At 42.1% G+C, this 14,482-nt stretch overlaps 1 protein-coding gene across 3 annotated transcripts in view; it reads right to left on the bottom strand.

The window, feature by feature from the left end:
* Positions 1-1,298: 1,298 nt before the first annotated feature.
* Positions 1,299-14,482, bottom strand: part of LOC127009293 (uncharacterized) — a 65,544-nt gene continuing 52,360 nt past the window's right edge. For all 3 annotated transcript variants that reach the window (XM_050882241.1, XM_050882240.1, XM_050882239.1), the window contains exons 3-10: positions 14,095-14,283; positions 10,797-10,961; positions 8,554-8,675; positions 7,915-8,133; positions 7,190-7,298; positions 6,896-7,031; positions 5,995-6,161; positions 1,299-5,603 (exon numbers count right to left, since the gene is read on the bottom strand). In XM_050882241.1, coding sequence (XP_050738198.1) covers positions 5,509-5,603; positions 5,995-6,161; positions 6,896-7,031; positions 7,190-7,298; positions 7,915-8,133; positions 8,554-8,675; positions 10,797-10,961; positions 14,095-14,283 — 1,202 coding nt within the window. In that variant the 3' untranslated portion in view covers positions 1,299-5,508. The remainder of the gene's footprint in view (positions 5,604-5,994; positions 6,162-6,895; positions 7,032-7,189; positions 7,299-7,914; positions 8,134-8,553; positions 8,676-10,796; positions 10,962-14,094; positions 14,284-14,482) is intronic.

Genomic DNA, 14,482 nt, shown 5'->3' with positions numbered 1-14,482 from the left:
ATCACACACACTCGTTCACCCGTCCATACATCCGCTCACTTGCTAGTTTGTTGTAATATATAGTCATTCACTCACTTGCATTCCATACTCACTTACTCGTTACACATTTGGACCGTTACAATATGAGGAAATGATGGTGATGAAGATGATAAAAGAAAACAATGGTGATGATGGTGATGGTATGAGGAAATGATGGTGATGAAGATGATAAAAGAAAACAATGGTGATGATGGTGATGGTATGAGGAAATGATGGTGATGAAGATGATAAAAGAAAACAATGGTGATGATGGTGATAATATAAGCAAACAATGGTGATGATTGTGATATGAGTGCACATTCTGGACCGTTACAGAAGTATCAATTAACTATAACGGGCAGATACTTCTTAAACCCAACTTACTGTAGATACCATTTCATGCTTTAACTACCCAACGATATGACAAGAGATGATAATGATTAGGAGTGTGGTGAGCTCTCTTCGTGCAGCTGGTTTCTTCTCCACAGGGGTCACTTTGGTAAAAAGGAACCACCAAGAGGAGTCAGGCTTCAGCTTCATACATGATTAAGGCGCGAACTTCAGACCTGGCGTCCTCTGCTTCGTCCGCTAGTTTAAACCAAATCGCCAATTCTTTCGAGGTGTGGAAGTAGGGATTCATTAAGTTGTGTGTGCTTTGTGATGTAAGTCCTTGATTTTAAAGAGCTCATTTAGTAAGACGCTGCATAACACAATTAAAAAAGAAACATTAAAGTACAAGCTTGACCGAAACGACACTTGTAACCTGCTTCATGAGGACGTAGCGAAGCACTTTCTTGAGGGGACTTTATATTTTTTACCTTCATTGTTTTATTTTATTATTTTGTTCTTATTCTTCTTATTATTATTATTATTTTGTCTTTCATTGTTTTATTTTATTATTTTGTTCTAAAGAAAATAGGTAGAGAGAACCAGGTCAGTGACGTATTCAATCCAGTGCAATACTTTACCGGGTGTGTACAAGCTGCCTTCCTGTGATCGCGTCCGTCCAACGACCTTTAGGATTGTTGGAATGTTTCTATTTAATGAATTATTTCCCTTTGATGCAGTGATGGTCATATTCATTTACCGACAGTTTCTTTTGATTAAATAAAATATGCATATCTCAAGTGTTGCTGATGCACATCCCACATTATCCCAAAGGCAAAAAATATTTCCACCGTGCTCGCTAAAGTTCAACAGCCTGTCATTTGAAAAAATTTACATTCTTTTATTTTACTTAGCTGACATTAATATGGACATCACAAAATGAAAGAACACTAGAAGAAATAATACTTTTATATAATACATAAGTGGGAATTATTGGTGTGAGGTTGTTGTGGCTCCTCCTGTTTCCATGTCGTGCACCGGCTGGGCTCATACAAAGACTGATACTTTTGGCATCAAATCTTTTCATAATCCCACTTCCATGGTGCAACTATCACTTTTCTTTTCATTCTAGTTCGACAACCCTTATTTGTTATCTGGAGGATTGACTTGCAGACATGTCTGCAGTTACACTGGTTAAAATATCTGCATGTCTAGAAAAGAACCAGTAGTAAGAATCAAAAGAATTACATATATGTAGCAGGTTTTCGCCATTGACAACAATAACATAAAAAAATGCCATGATTGAATGGAAATCCTTTACTCTACATGCATTTTTAAATTACAGAAGCATCTTTATAATAAATAATATAATAACTGATATATGTACATTTCAGTGTTTGTAGTAAGCCCAAGACACAAGCAAGGAAATATTTTCCATCTAATAAAATATCTTTCAAAGAAAAATGCATATAAAATAGAAATAGAACAAACACTTTTATGGTATTGAGACAACGTTTTACAAGCTATGAATGATACTTTACCACCGACTTGTGCGAGTGTATTGGTCTACTGTATGCACAGCTCCGTGGAGAAATAATAAAACTTTAAAAAACATTAACAAAAAAATAAATTAAATACAGACTGATAGCATAAGCAATTTTCACTATCTCATCAGTATTTGGGTAGTTTTACATGACAGGCCTGCCAGAAAAATGGTTCCTTGTCTATTAAAATGTATGAAACATCAACCACTACACACAGATATGATACCTCAAATAAGATTTCATGACCTGTTGATAAAGTACAAGTGTTGTTTCTAAAATTTGAATGCTATGGAATTAAAATATATAATTGCTGGATGAGAACCCTGTTACTTGCTAAAATAGCTTAAAGTGCAGGTTTTAAACTTCTACTGAAGCAGCTATATGGCACCCAGTGACAAAAATACTTAGTTATTCAGTATCATAACTTGCACACGAATAATTTATAAAAAAAGGGCAAGTACGTCATAGAGTTGTCACTGCACCTCATTACCGTCACGAGGAAAAGTTCTGACAGAAAAGAAGCAAGTGTTTGGTACTACTACCACTTGCACGTGTTGTTGGTCTCTAGGTTCTGCTTACACAAGGAATTAAATGCTACTCATCTGTGCACCCAAACACCAAACACACCTTATAGAACCACTAACAGAACTTTTCTACACAAACCTTTAATGCTTGGTCAGTGTAATTGACTCACAACTGAGAAGTCAGAATTTTATATCCAAGCCAGGGAGAGACAATCTGGGAGGGTATTCTTTCACTCTGTTATCCAGTTCACTTTCAACAAAACAAGCACGGATGAAAGTCAAGGAGATGTGACTTTGCTTTCCAACAAAAATGGGAGAGAGATAATACAGTGGGTGGACTGAGAGCACTGGGAGGCAACTCTGAGGCACAAGTTTCACCTTTGGATGTGAGTACAGAGCCTGAACCTTCCAGTGTCAGTGTTTTGCTGAGTACACCCCACTCATGATGAAGGCACATCATGTAAATCTTGGGACAACAAATAAGTATGAAGAATTCTGACAATGTTGACATGAACATTACATTGAATGATGGAGTGAGGGAATGTTTCAGAAGATGCATGAAATCAGATGACGGCCTGTCTGCACAAGTAACTTTCCTGAATGGGTGAAGGATACTGATACTGTCTTCTCTAGAATACTTCTGGGACATACAATGGTGGACTAAATAGACAAAATAACTATAACTTTCACTGAAATCAAACACATCAGAACTACATAATTCAAGTTACTAAACCTATGTACATAAATGTCCTAATAACCATCATATCCAACACACTGTTATACCTATGCATCTTTACTTATAAAAAGGGGAGCTGGAAACTATTGTAATAGTCTTAAATATTAAAGTCCTCCTCCTTACATCACTACTGTAGCTAACTACCAAAAATCTAAATCAGTATGATATTAAAAAAGTTATAAATTCATGATATACACAGATCAAGGTTGTGGTGTTATGAAGACTGCAATAAATGTACTTTGACTGAAATATGAATAAAAATTGTGACCCTAACCTTAAAGGGCACACAACAGCTGGCCTGATTAAGGGGCAGTGCAGGTCATTCACTCCAAATACTGTGACTCACGCACTTAGGATTTATGAAGTTATCAGAGCATAGTGGATCTTATAAAAAAGTCATTTGCTACAGGTTCTTCTTGAGTTAGAATTCTAAATATCAAAACAGGCCTAAACATGTCCCAATTAAAAGTAGTACTAACATGAATGAAGCAGCGATGAGGCTTTGAAATAGCTTTTATTCATTCTTTCAGTATTATTGGTTTTGAAAAAAGAAGTTATCTATTCTCATGTGCTATTCTTCAGTGTTGTGGACAAAATTAACTCTGCCATGCACTACACTGTCCCAAGAAGTGATGGGAATGGTCCCCACAAATACTCCAGGGTGTAGAACATGATGCAGGTTGTAGCATGGGGTGGGAGACAACAGGAAGTCTTTTCAACTCTAAAAGTACCCCATTAAAAAATAAAAATAAATTTCTATCTACTTTTTACTCAAGCTCACCCCTATGCTATCCAAATCCCTTATGCAAAAGTTAACCAGCATCTTCATTCTTTCATCCCTCTTACTGGTAAACTCTGGAACGGCCTTCCTTCCTCTCTACTTCCCTCTGGCTACAATTTGAACTCTTTCAGGAGGGGCATATCAAGACACTTCTTCTTCTGGAGTAGATCTCTCTTTTGGTCGCTCTTTTCTATTTGCTTTTATAGGAGCAGTGGTGAGCAGGCATTTTTGTTTTATTTTTATTTTTGCCCTTGAGCTGATTCCTCTACTGCAAAAAAGAGAAGAAAAAAAAAGTCTATCTACTCTGATGTCAGTTTCTTGGAGCTCCACTGGGGAGGGTGAGCACAGCAAGACTCTTAGTTTGTTCCTTTTCTTATACTCCAACCTTGCATCCCCCAGTCCTCCCATTCTCTATTCCCTCTTTCCCTGTCCTCTCATTTCACTGAGGTCCACTTGTCTTATGTAAACACTGAGCTGCCTGTGTAGACCAAACAGCCTCTTGCAATCTCCCTATGCTCTTATGTTCTTATGTTTTGTCATCTCATTCTGTCCCATTCACTCCAAATGACATAACCACCCGAGGGCACTGTGCCTTGCCACTTCTTCAACTTCCTAAACTGTTCCCTCTCTCTAACTGGACATGCTTAATCATCTGCTGATAGTTTCATTGTTCTCATCATCCATGCACTTCTCACATAACTCTACTATCTGGATCCTGTATTTCTGACTCTTGTATTAATCACAATCAGAATCAAACACATTTGAATAACAATAAAAGGAATAAACATTTTACGTAACATTGTGAGATTACCAAAAGTACATATTTGCCAAGAAGGTTTGCTGACCACAGAAATCTTCAGTGCATTTGGTAAGAGATTGACCTATTGGACCATTAGACTACCATGGCCTTCCTACACTAATTTTCATCCATTATTCGTCTTACCATGCATTTTATCGAGTTACATGAGTTTTCCAATGTGTTTCTGTGAATGTACAGTAGTTTAATATTATCAAAGACTATACACAGACACACCATAAATTATAATAACCTCGTGGTATAGTTGTTGGATCCACTGTTTTATGGCTTGCGACCCAGCTCTGACCATCCAAGGACCAAACTAGGTTGCCTGAATGAGAGCAGCTGAGTGGCATAAACAGAAGGTGCCACGAGAGTCACAGAACACTTCACTTACGGTCACTCAACTGAGGCATTGTGGTTCCGCAAAGCCACTCACCACTTTTTTTTTCTCTGGAGCGGTTTCCTTTGCTTAAAAAAAAGGCATCATACTGTTCATCACAATGCTTTCAAAAGTTTTAAAACATTTTGAGTTAGTAGTAAGTATATATATGAAGGCTTTATGACTCACACAGAAGTTAACAAGCATGACTCACTATGTAAGATGTGTATTCAACAACTGATACAAAAAGCTCGTCATTAATATAAAAAAAAATATATATCTATATGTAATGTCTGCTGACCATTATCATTTGTACACCCAACATTACTGGCTACTTGGAATGTCTCATCTCAGAGTTCTCAACACATGTAAGGCGGTGGCTTGCCAGGCGGTGTGAGGGTCAAGGCCGCACCAGCCAGCCCAGTGCCAGTGTGACGGCCAGCGTGAGGCTCCAGACACTTCCAGCTGATGCCTCTGCTCCTGACACACCGGGGACTGGAACGATAATGCGTGGAATTATATTTGTTCATTATAGAGATGCATGAGTATACATATATAAAATAATGTTGGAAATTATTCAACATCCAACATGAAAGATGATATGTGAAGTAAATATATTTTAAAGTGAAATAATACAAACATCTGGGATAATTGACATTAACTTGCCCTGACACTCTAGGCACATTATCTCTCATTCCAAAAATTAATAAAATTACAGCAAAAGCCAAACATGGGAGTGAGAAAACTGAGTATAAAGAAATAAAAATTAAGGCTGAAGGAACATTATAACACCGGATGAATGTAATGCTACGGTGGAAGTGACTGTGTGAGGGACACTGTAGCATTCTCATTAGCTAGTTTATGTACACGACATCAAACAACTCACCACAGACAGGCAGCGTGGTGGGGTCCACCAAGTCCCCGAGACGCGTGGGGTTGTCCGGGTAGTAGTGACGCCACCCAAGGTCGTTCTCGACACAACTCAGTTCCAAGCCCCCGTTCCAACTGCCCTTTTGGTTCTCGGCAAACATTGCTCTATGGCCGTCAGGGCAACTGTATTGTGGAGGTAAGTTATAAAATCAGTTCAAGCTGTGATGAAAACAGTCACAGTCCTTCCCCCCTTTTTCATTTTTAATCAACTGCACGTATCAATTTACTTGGTTACACAATTTATGTATATATAATATGGTGGATGGAATACAACAACAGTAATACAACAAGCCTCTTTGCGGATCATTCAAAGATCATGAGGACAGTAGAGACTGAGGAGGATTGTAAAATTCTACAGGAAGATCTGGGTGCAATTCACAAATAGAACCAGGTGTGGGACGTGAACTTCAATGCGTTACATACATACAAAGTCATGAAACTATTTCTTGGGAACTCAACTAATCTAACAAACAAACAAAAAAACAAACAAACAAACAAGAGAAGAAGACTTAGGAATGCTGGTCTACTATAATTTATCACCTGTGAAATACATTCACAATAAAAGACTGGAAAGATGGGGCTGCTGTCTTGGGAAGAATGATGTGACAGATGACATGACTGCAGTATTCAGGGTAATGAAGGGAATAGAAAGAATTAATAGAGAAGATATGATTATACGGGATAAGTGATCAACAAGGGGACATGGGAAATACTTGAAAAAGACAAGACTCTAGAAGGATATTTTAAAGATGCATCCAAAGACTTGTTTGACCAACTGATACTCTGAGATGGGACTCCATGAGTGTAGCCCATTTCCTGTGTATTACAACAAGGTATATAGTATACAGTACACACACCTCAGTGAGGCGAGGGCACGTCCTGTCCTGTCTGCAGGCAGCACGTCCCCCCGACAAGTGTACGAGCCATCTGTAATGTCCACAATGACGCCGCCTTCCTGGATGTCGAGGAGGCCTGGGCAGCCACCGGTGTCAACTAGTGCAGGAGAGGCAACAATATGAGAGTAGTGTTCCGAGGGAGAAATTAATAGAGATCAATTTACATGCATGGGAGTGTCATAATAATTGAACCTGATACATAATAAGTGTGTGTGTGTGTGTGTGTGTGTGTGTGTGTGTGTGTGTGAGACTCACTGAGGCTCTCCACCCACAGGTCGTCTGGAGCCCTAACCACCTTCTTGTAGGTGGTGTTGGGGATGCGGATGCTGCAGCCGAGGCGATGGTTCTTGGGGAGACTTGCAACCTGCTCGACGCAAAGACAACAATAAGAACGCCATGAAGCCTCAACACATCTAGCTGAGTGTTAGTTGATTAAATAATGATTTCTTTACAATAATGTACGACTTTCCATTTGTGGTTTATGGCAGCACAGACTTTTGTGTTGAACATTTTTACTGGCGTATTCACATGAGCTTTTTTGATTGATTGACTGATAGTTTATTGTTGCAAGTAAACAACAAAGGAGAAGGGAGGAGCTTTTGGATATATTTTGAGTCTTTTTATTTTCAAAGCAAATATAGTTAATGTTAATATCCAAAAACTCAATTCATGAAGACAAAATTTAGGTCGATATTCTTACCTTTATCTGGCTCCCATTACGACTATTTCACAAAGCCACTGAGAAGATTTACTGGGTTTTCGTGGGTGATTTTTCCCGTTTCAGATGCAGAGGTCGGGTAAAACTATCGCTGGGATCACAAAACAGTCCGTGTAAATCCTGGCACTTTCTATGAGAGACCTTTCAAACAGGTGAACTGAAGTGCTAATGCTTTCAAGAATATTAAGAATGCGGGGCGCCAGGCTGACGATGCAGCCCGGCGCCCTGCACGCCCCCGTCACCTTGGCCGCCACTCACTCACCTGTACGTGCGTGCGGTAGAAGGATGCGGTCCAGGAGCCGTTGGGGTACTTGTGTAGGGTGAGGCCTGCCGGGAGCCGCTGCACCACGTCCTGGTGATCGAAGGAGTAGTGGCCGCACGTTACGTTGGGCCGCGGGTAGATGGGGGGCGTGGACAGGGACCAGACCAGCGTGCAGTCCTCATTCGCGAAACTCACGTCAGTGTCGGAGTCATCATCACTCTGCGGGTAAAGGTTTTGACAGATTATAAGTTTTTTTTTTGTGTGTGTGTGCCAGCCCCGCCCCCCCTCTCTCTCTCTCTCTCTCACACACACACACACACATTGATACTATAAAGTGGGGTTCCCACTATCCCGTTTTGACGGGTTCACCGGCTGTTTTATGGCCTTTGTGATGACTTTGTTCCTTGCATCTCTGCAGCGGGACTTTAAGGTGGTTGGACATTAAGAGGTAAATTTTTCTTCAGGCCTAGAAAACGAGATGGACCCGATGCCAACTTCGTCAATGGACAGACACGTAAACAGACAGAGACATACAGACATAACCCAACAAATTTATACTCATGGCGTAAACTATGCTATGAATGTTTTTTCGTTTTGTTTTTTCTTCTATTTTTCCACACAAGTGAAAAGAATACTAACCGGGGAGACCTGATACTGATTCTGTGCGCTGGCGCCGTCACTGGTGCTGTTGGCTTCGGCTTCTTCCTTCTTGATCTTGCCGAGAGACTCCACCGAGACATTATACGGCCCCGAATCTGCATCTGAGGTGGATCGAAGTCTTAGTGTGTGTGTGTGTGTGTGTGTGTGTGTGTAAAGTGTTATGATGGTGGAAATCCCGGGAGAGTAATAGAGGAAGGTGGGAAGGTGTTGTAACCATGATGTAACAACTGGTCCAGATGTGCGCCTCGCCAGCCACACCCAGCCCCTGACAACATCGACTCGGAGAACATCAGGTGGATCCATGGACTGAATTTTTTCCCCCTTGAAGGTCAGCCTCACCACGCATGACTTCTGATTCTTACGCAAACCAAGCCCGGTGTGATGTCATCTGCCATCCGGTATCGTGAGACATCCCATCCTTATTTTCGCATCGCGGAACCCAAAATTTACTATCATAGAGTGACTAAGTGAAGCATCTTAGTGTAAAAAAGTACCAAGGAGGACCTAAAAAGCGATGCAAAGCGGAACAGGTCACAAGAAAAAGAAGAAGAGTGATTGTTGATATCCTAGTTATATACATACTTGCGTCGTCATTTGCTATACTGAACCGCCCCTTGGAACCCCTGCAGACGAAGGGACACACGGCTCGTATTCTTAAACGTATCGACTCCTCAGTTCGCTGCTTCGAAATGCCTCTCGTGGGTCCCGTGGAAGAGTCTCCGCCTTGCGCTCCGGTGGTGTGCTGTGCTGGTGCGTATGAGTTCGAGACCTGTCCGGTGCCATGGGGGTGGAAAGGTGGGCTCTTTCCGACACCCTCAGCCCCATTGTTGGGCCTCCTCCTTGAAAGAATTGGGCATCTCTCTACCAGCCGTCTGGGTGGTTGCGCGGCATATCCCCCCCCCCCCCCCCAAAAAAAAAATGCCTCTCGTAGAAGTTGCTGGGATTTTCATGGACTGTTTTGTAATCCCAGTGATAGTTTTATATGGGTTCTGTATCTTGAACGGTAAAAAAAACGCCCAAGAAAACCGGTTAATCTTCTCTGGGGCCGCAGGAAATAGTCGTAAACAGACATACAGACATACATTTTATAACCCAACAAATTTATACTCATGGCGTAAAATATGCTATGAATGTTTTTTGTTTTGTTTTTTCTTCTATTTTTCCACCTTAAACAATTTGGGTCGGTGTTCTCAAACGCTTCCACCTCTAATGTCAGCTATTTCCAAAGCTCAGAATGGAGATTGATCGGGTATTCATGAGAGTTTTCCACATTCACGGTGCACAGAAGGGTCAAGCTACTACTAGGGTCAAAAAAGTACCTCTGGAAACGCCCACAGCTCCTACGAAAGTCCTGTCAAATGTGAGCGTGTGAGCGGGTAAGCGTTAAAGAATATGGCCCATGGAACACAAGCACGCGGCAATAACGGCTCGGTAGAACTATTCGATTCCCTTCCCGACGTAAACAAGGGCGACGCGTCCATCATTCCTAACCCTCGGCCGGCTGTTGGTGACGCGCTGGTGGGTCATTACGCGTCAGGCACCTTGAGGGACGGAGCCAGGCGTGTCATGGAGAGGGACTGAGAACACCTATAATCGATAAACACCTGGCTGATGGCGTCGCTACAGTTATAGATGAGGCGGCAGCTCACTCTCAAGGACCTACCATGCGTCTTGGCCCCCTTGTGGACATAACAGATGTATATACGTATATGAATAAATGAACTAAATAGATTTTCTTTCTATCTCACTGTTTGTCTGTCTATCTATCTATATTTTTCAGCAAGGGAGGCAGACTAGAGGCAAAACATTCTTGCATTAGGAAGTTGGACAGTTGTGGAGGTGAATGGGTGGCAATGTTTGGTAAGTGTGGAGGAGAGGAACAGAGCTGGTGCTTGGTGGAAGTGAGAAAGGGAGATAAAAGGCAATACATCCTTCTCGCATTAGGAAGTTGGACAGTTATGAAGGGAAAGGGGTGGCGGCAGTGAGGGAGACAGTTAAAAGGCAAAACATCCTTCTCGCATTAGGAAGTTGGACAGTTGTGGAGGGAAAGGGGTGGCGGCGGTGAGGGAGGCAGTTAAAAGGCAAAACATCCTTCTCGCATTAGGACATTGGACAGTTATGGAGGGGAAGGGGTGGGGCAGTGGGTGATGGGCGTGGAGGAGGGGTACAAAGTGAGGGCTGGTGCTTGGTGGTGGTGAGGGTGGTGAAGGAAGGACACTCACCGATGACGCGCAGGTAGTAGGAGGCGTTAACGGAGGCGGCGGCGGTGTAGACATAGCAGTCGTAATTCCCGCCGAGTTGGTAGTGGAGCGGCGGCTTGAAGTGCAGGTTGTGGGGGTCCTTGGGGGGGTCGGTGTCCAGCATGCCCAGGAAGTTGGCGTCCAGCACTGTGGGGGAGCAGGCACGACACGCTACATAAGAACATAAGAACACAATGGTCGGTGGTCTTAGACTCTTCCGCCTCTCACATCCACACTTTCCAAAGGTCGAAAAAGGGATAAGTAGGGCTTTCTTTAGTGTTTTTTTAGGTTCATGGTACAGAGGAAGGGTCAAACAACCATCAGGGTCATAAAAGTACCCATGGAAAGGCCTATAACTACTACGAAAGCCTTGTCAAATGTGTGCTTAGGCGCCGAGGTGTTTAGGTATATGGTCCAAGGAGTCTGCAAGAGGCGGGTCGGTCCTGTAAACCTGACCCCACCTAATTTATGTAACCTTCCCTTATGTCTTTATCGTATTGGCACTCAGAACACAACTGCAAAGCCTGTTCCACTTATAGCTTGTTATTTCTAGCACTGTCACAGCACATCACAGCACCAGGCACAAGGCACACCGTAAACACTATTGTCATTGGATATAACACCACCACCATCTTGACAACACACACACACACACACACACACACACACACACACACACACACACACACACACACACACACACACAATCCTGTCATCGTCACACAACGCAACGCAAACATAAACGATCGAACTCTCTTTCTCATTGGTATTGAACCCCATTTAGAAACGAGTGTTCATATACTGTCACGTGTTTTCTTTCGCAGTCTAAGAATAATATGTCTTTTTCAGTAATTGTATATACATGTTTATTTCACCAAATAAACAAACAAACATGAAAATCCCACATAGGCTTCAGGAGTGTCACTGTCATCACCACCATCACCACTACCACCGTCACCATCAAGACCAAAACGCTGCCTCACACGTCACCTTTATAATCGTCATCATCGTCACCATACGTACCACAACACCATCTGAAACGTCACTATCATTCCCATCACCATCATCACCACTACCACCGTCACCATCAAGACCAAAACGCTGCCTCACACGTCACCTTTATAATCGTCATCATCCTCACCATACGTACCACAACACCATCTAAAACGTCACTATCATTCCCATCACCATCATCACCACTACCACCGTCACCATCAAGACCAAAACGCTGCCTCACACGTCACCTTTATAATCGTCATCATCCTCACCATACGTACCACAACACCATCAGGAACGTCACTATCATTCCCATCATCACCATCACCACCGTCACCATCAAGACCAAAACGCTGCCTCACACGTCACCTTTATAATCGTCATCATCACCACCCTTACCATACGTACCACAACACCATCAGGAACGTCACTATCATTCCCATCATCACCATCACCACCGTCACCATCAAGACCAAAACACTGCCTTACACGTCACCTTTACAATCGTCATCATCATCATTCTCACCATACGTACCACAACACCATCAGGAACGTCACTATCATTCCCATCATCACCATCATCAGCAGCATTGCCCATACACACCACAACACAGCCATGCATACCAATAAGTCACACCTATCACCATCAACACCATCACCATACACCCCGATACACTATACATGAAGGTCACTATCACCACCATCACCCTTATCCTCTTTATCACCACCACGCACACCATTAACTATATATTTACCGTTGTCATCACTATTATCACCCCAAACACCATCATCATGTCACCACCATCCCCGCTCACAACACAAGCGTCATATGTATTGTCGTCACACTCCCGACATTGCTATTGTTGATGTCGTTTCATTGTCCCGCGAATTCCTGTCCGGCTGACGTCAGAGTAATGTGCAGGGAGAGAGGACGACTAATCAGAGAGATATCATCATTGCTTGTTACCTTATGTTATTGTTATCATCATCATTGGTATTATTATTATTATTATTATTATTATTATCATTATTATTATTATCATCGTCTTTCTTATCATGTACGACAGTTAGAGGGGAAATTTCAATGCCTGTTTACTTTTATCATTTAGCTATTATCATCATCGGCGTCATTATTATCATTATTATCATCCTCTTATTATATTACCCTAGCAAGATGTCTCTCCGAAAACGTGATTTGCATGTATAGTTGAAATAGAATTAGCGTTCCACTTACATCCTCGGAAGGTAATGTGGAAATGGTTGTCTTTCGAAGTGTGTGTGCCCTGAAAGTGTGTGTGTCATGAAGCTGAGTGCCATGAAGCTGAAAGTGCCATGAAGCTGAAAGTGCCATAAAGCTGAGAATGCCATAAAGCTGAAAGTGCCATGAAGCTGAAAGTGCCATAAAGCTGAAAGTGCCATGAAGCTGAAAGTGCCAAGAAGCTGAAAGTGCCATGAAGCTGAAAGGGCCATGAAGCTGAAAGGGCCATAAAGCTGAAAGTGCCATGAAGCTGAAAGTGCCATAAAGCTGAAAGTGCCATGAAGCTGAAAGTGCCATAAAGCTGAAAGTGCCATGAAGCTGAATGTGCCACAAAGCTGAAAGTGCTATGAAGCTGAAAGTGCCATAAAGTTGAAAGTGCCATGAAGCTGAAAGTGCCATAAAGCTGAAAGTGCCATGAAGCTGAAAGTGCCATAAAGCTGAAAGTGCCATGAAGCTGAAAGTGCCATAAAGCTGAAAGTGCCATAAAGCTGAAAGTGCCATGCGGTTGAAAGTGAAAAGTGTGTGTGTCATGAAGCTGAAAGTGTGTGTGTGCCATGAAACTGTAGTAATAGATTAATATAACTTTTTTTTTAACTGGCGTCTATGAATACTCGTTGATCTATTACGACACAACGTTGATCAAATTAATAACATGTTAAATCAATGTTTCTCCTTTTTTCGAGCAATTAGTTTATTAAAAAGTTGAATAGTGATAATACCGTTCCTCCGTCAGCACACACGAACACTCACTCACGACGCGCCAACAACAAAATGAACGTCGATCAAATTAAATAACATGATAAGAGGTAATCAAGAAATGCTAAATTAATGCTCCTCCTTTTTTTTCGGTCAATTAGTTCATTAAAAAGTTGATTAATGCAGTTCCTTCGTCAGCACGCGTCATTATAAACACTCACCACATTCAACACACATTAACATACACACACCACCCTTATCACAACATAAGCACACCACACACACCACGCACACCACTTGAAACACATTAACAACCACACACACACTCACCGGTTGGGTTCCCGTTGGCCATCCACTTGTAGAAGGGCTTCCCGTACCGCGTCCACATCACCTCCTTCACCGGGTCGTCGTAGGGAGTTCGGAAGTCGCAGTTCAGCACGTAAGGCACCTTTGCGCCCACCTCCATGAACTTCTCCGCCCCGCCGTCAAGGGATATCTGCTGGATCTCCAATGACCATCCTGGAAGTAGACAGAGGGAGGTAAATAGATTGATAGATATACGTGTAGCTATACAGATGAATAACTATAAAGACAAAAGTAGAGAGAGATAAGGAAAAAAAAAAACATCGACCGTCCATGAAAGATACAGACAGAGAGAATAGATTGATAGATATAAGTATACAGAAAGATAGATAGATAGATAGATAGATAGATAGAT

This window comes from Eriocheir sinensis, chromosome 40, assembly GCF_024679095.1.
Source record: "Eriocheir sinensis breed Jianghai 21 chromosome 40, ASM2467909v1, whole genome shotgun sequence".
NCBI classification, from domain to species: Eukaryota; Metazoa; Arthropoda; class Malacostraca; order Decapoda; family Varunidae; genus Eriocheir; species Eriocheir sinensis.
The sequence above is the reverse complement of the archived record's forward strand: the minus strand, read 5'-3'. Positions and strand labels throughout refer to the sequence as shown.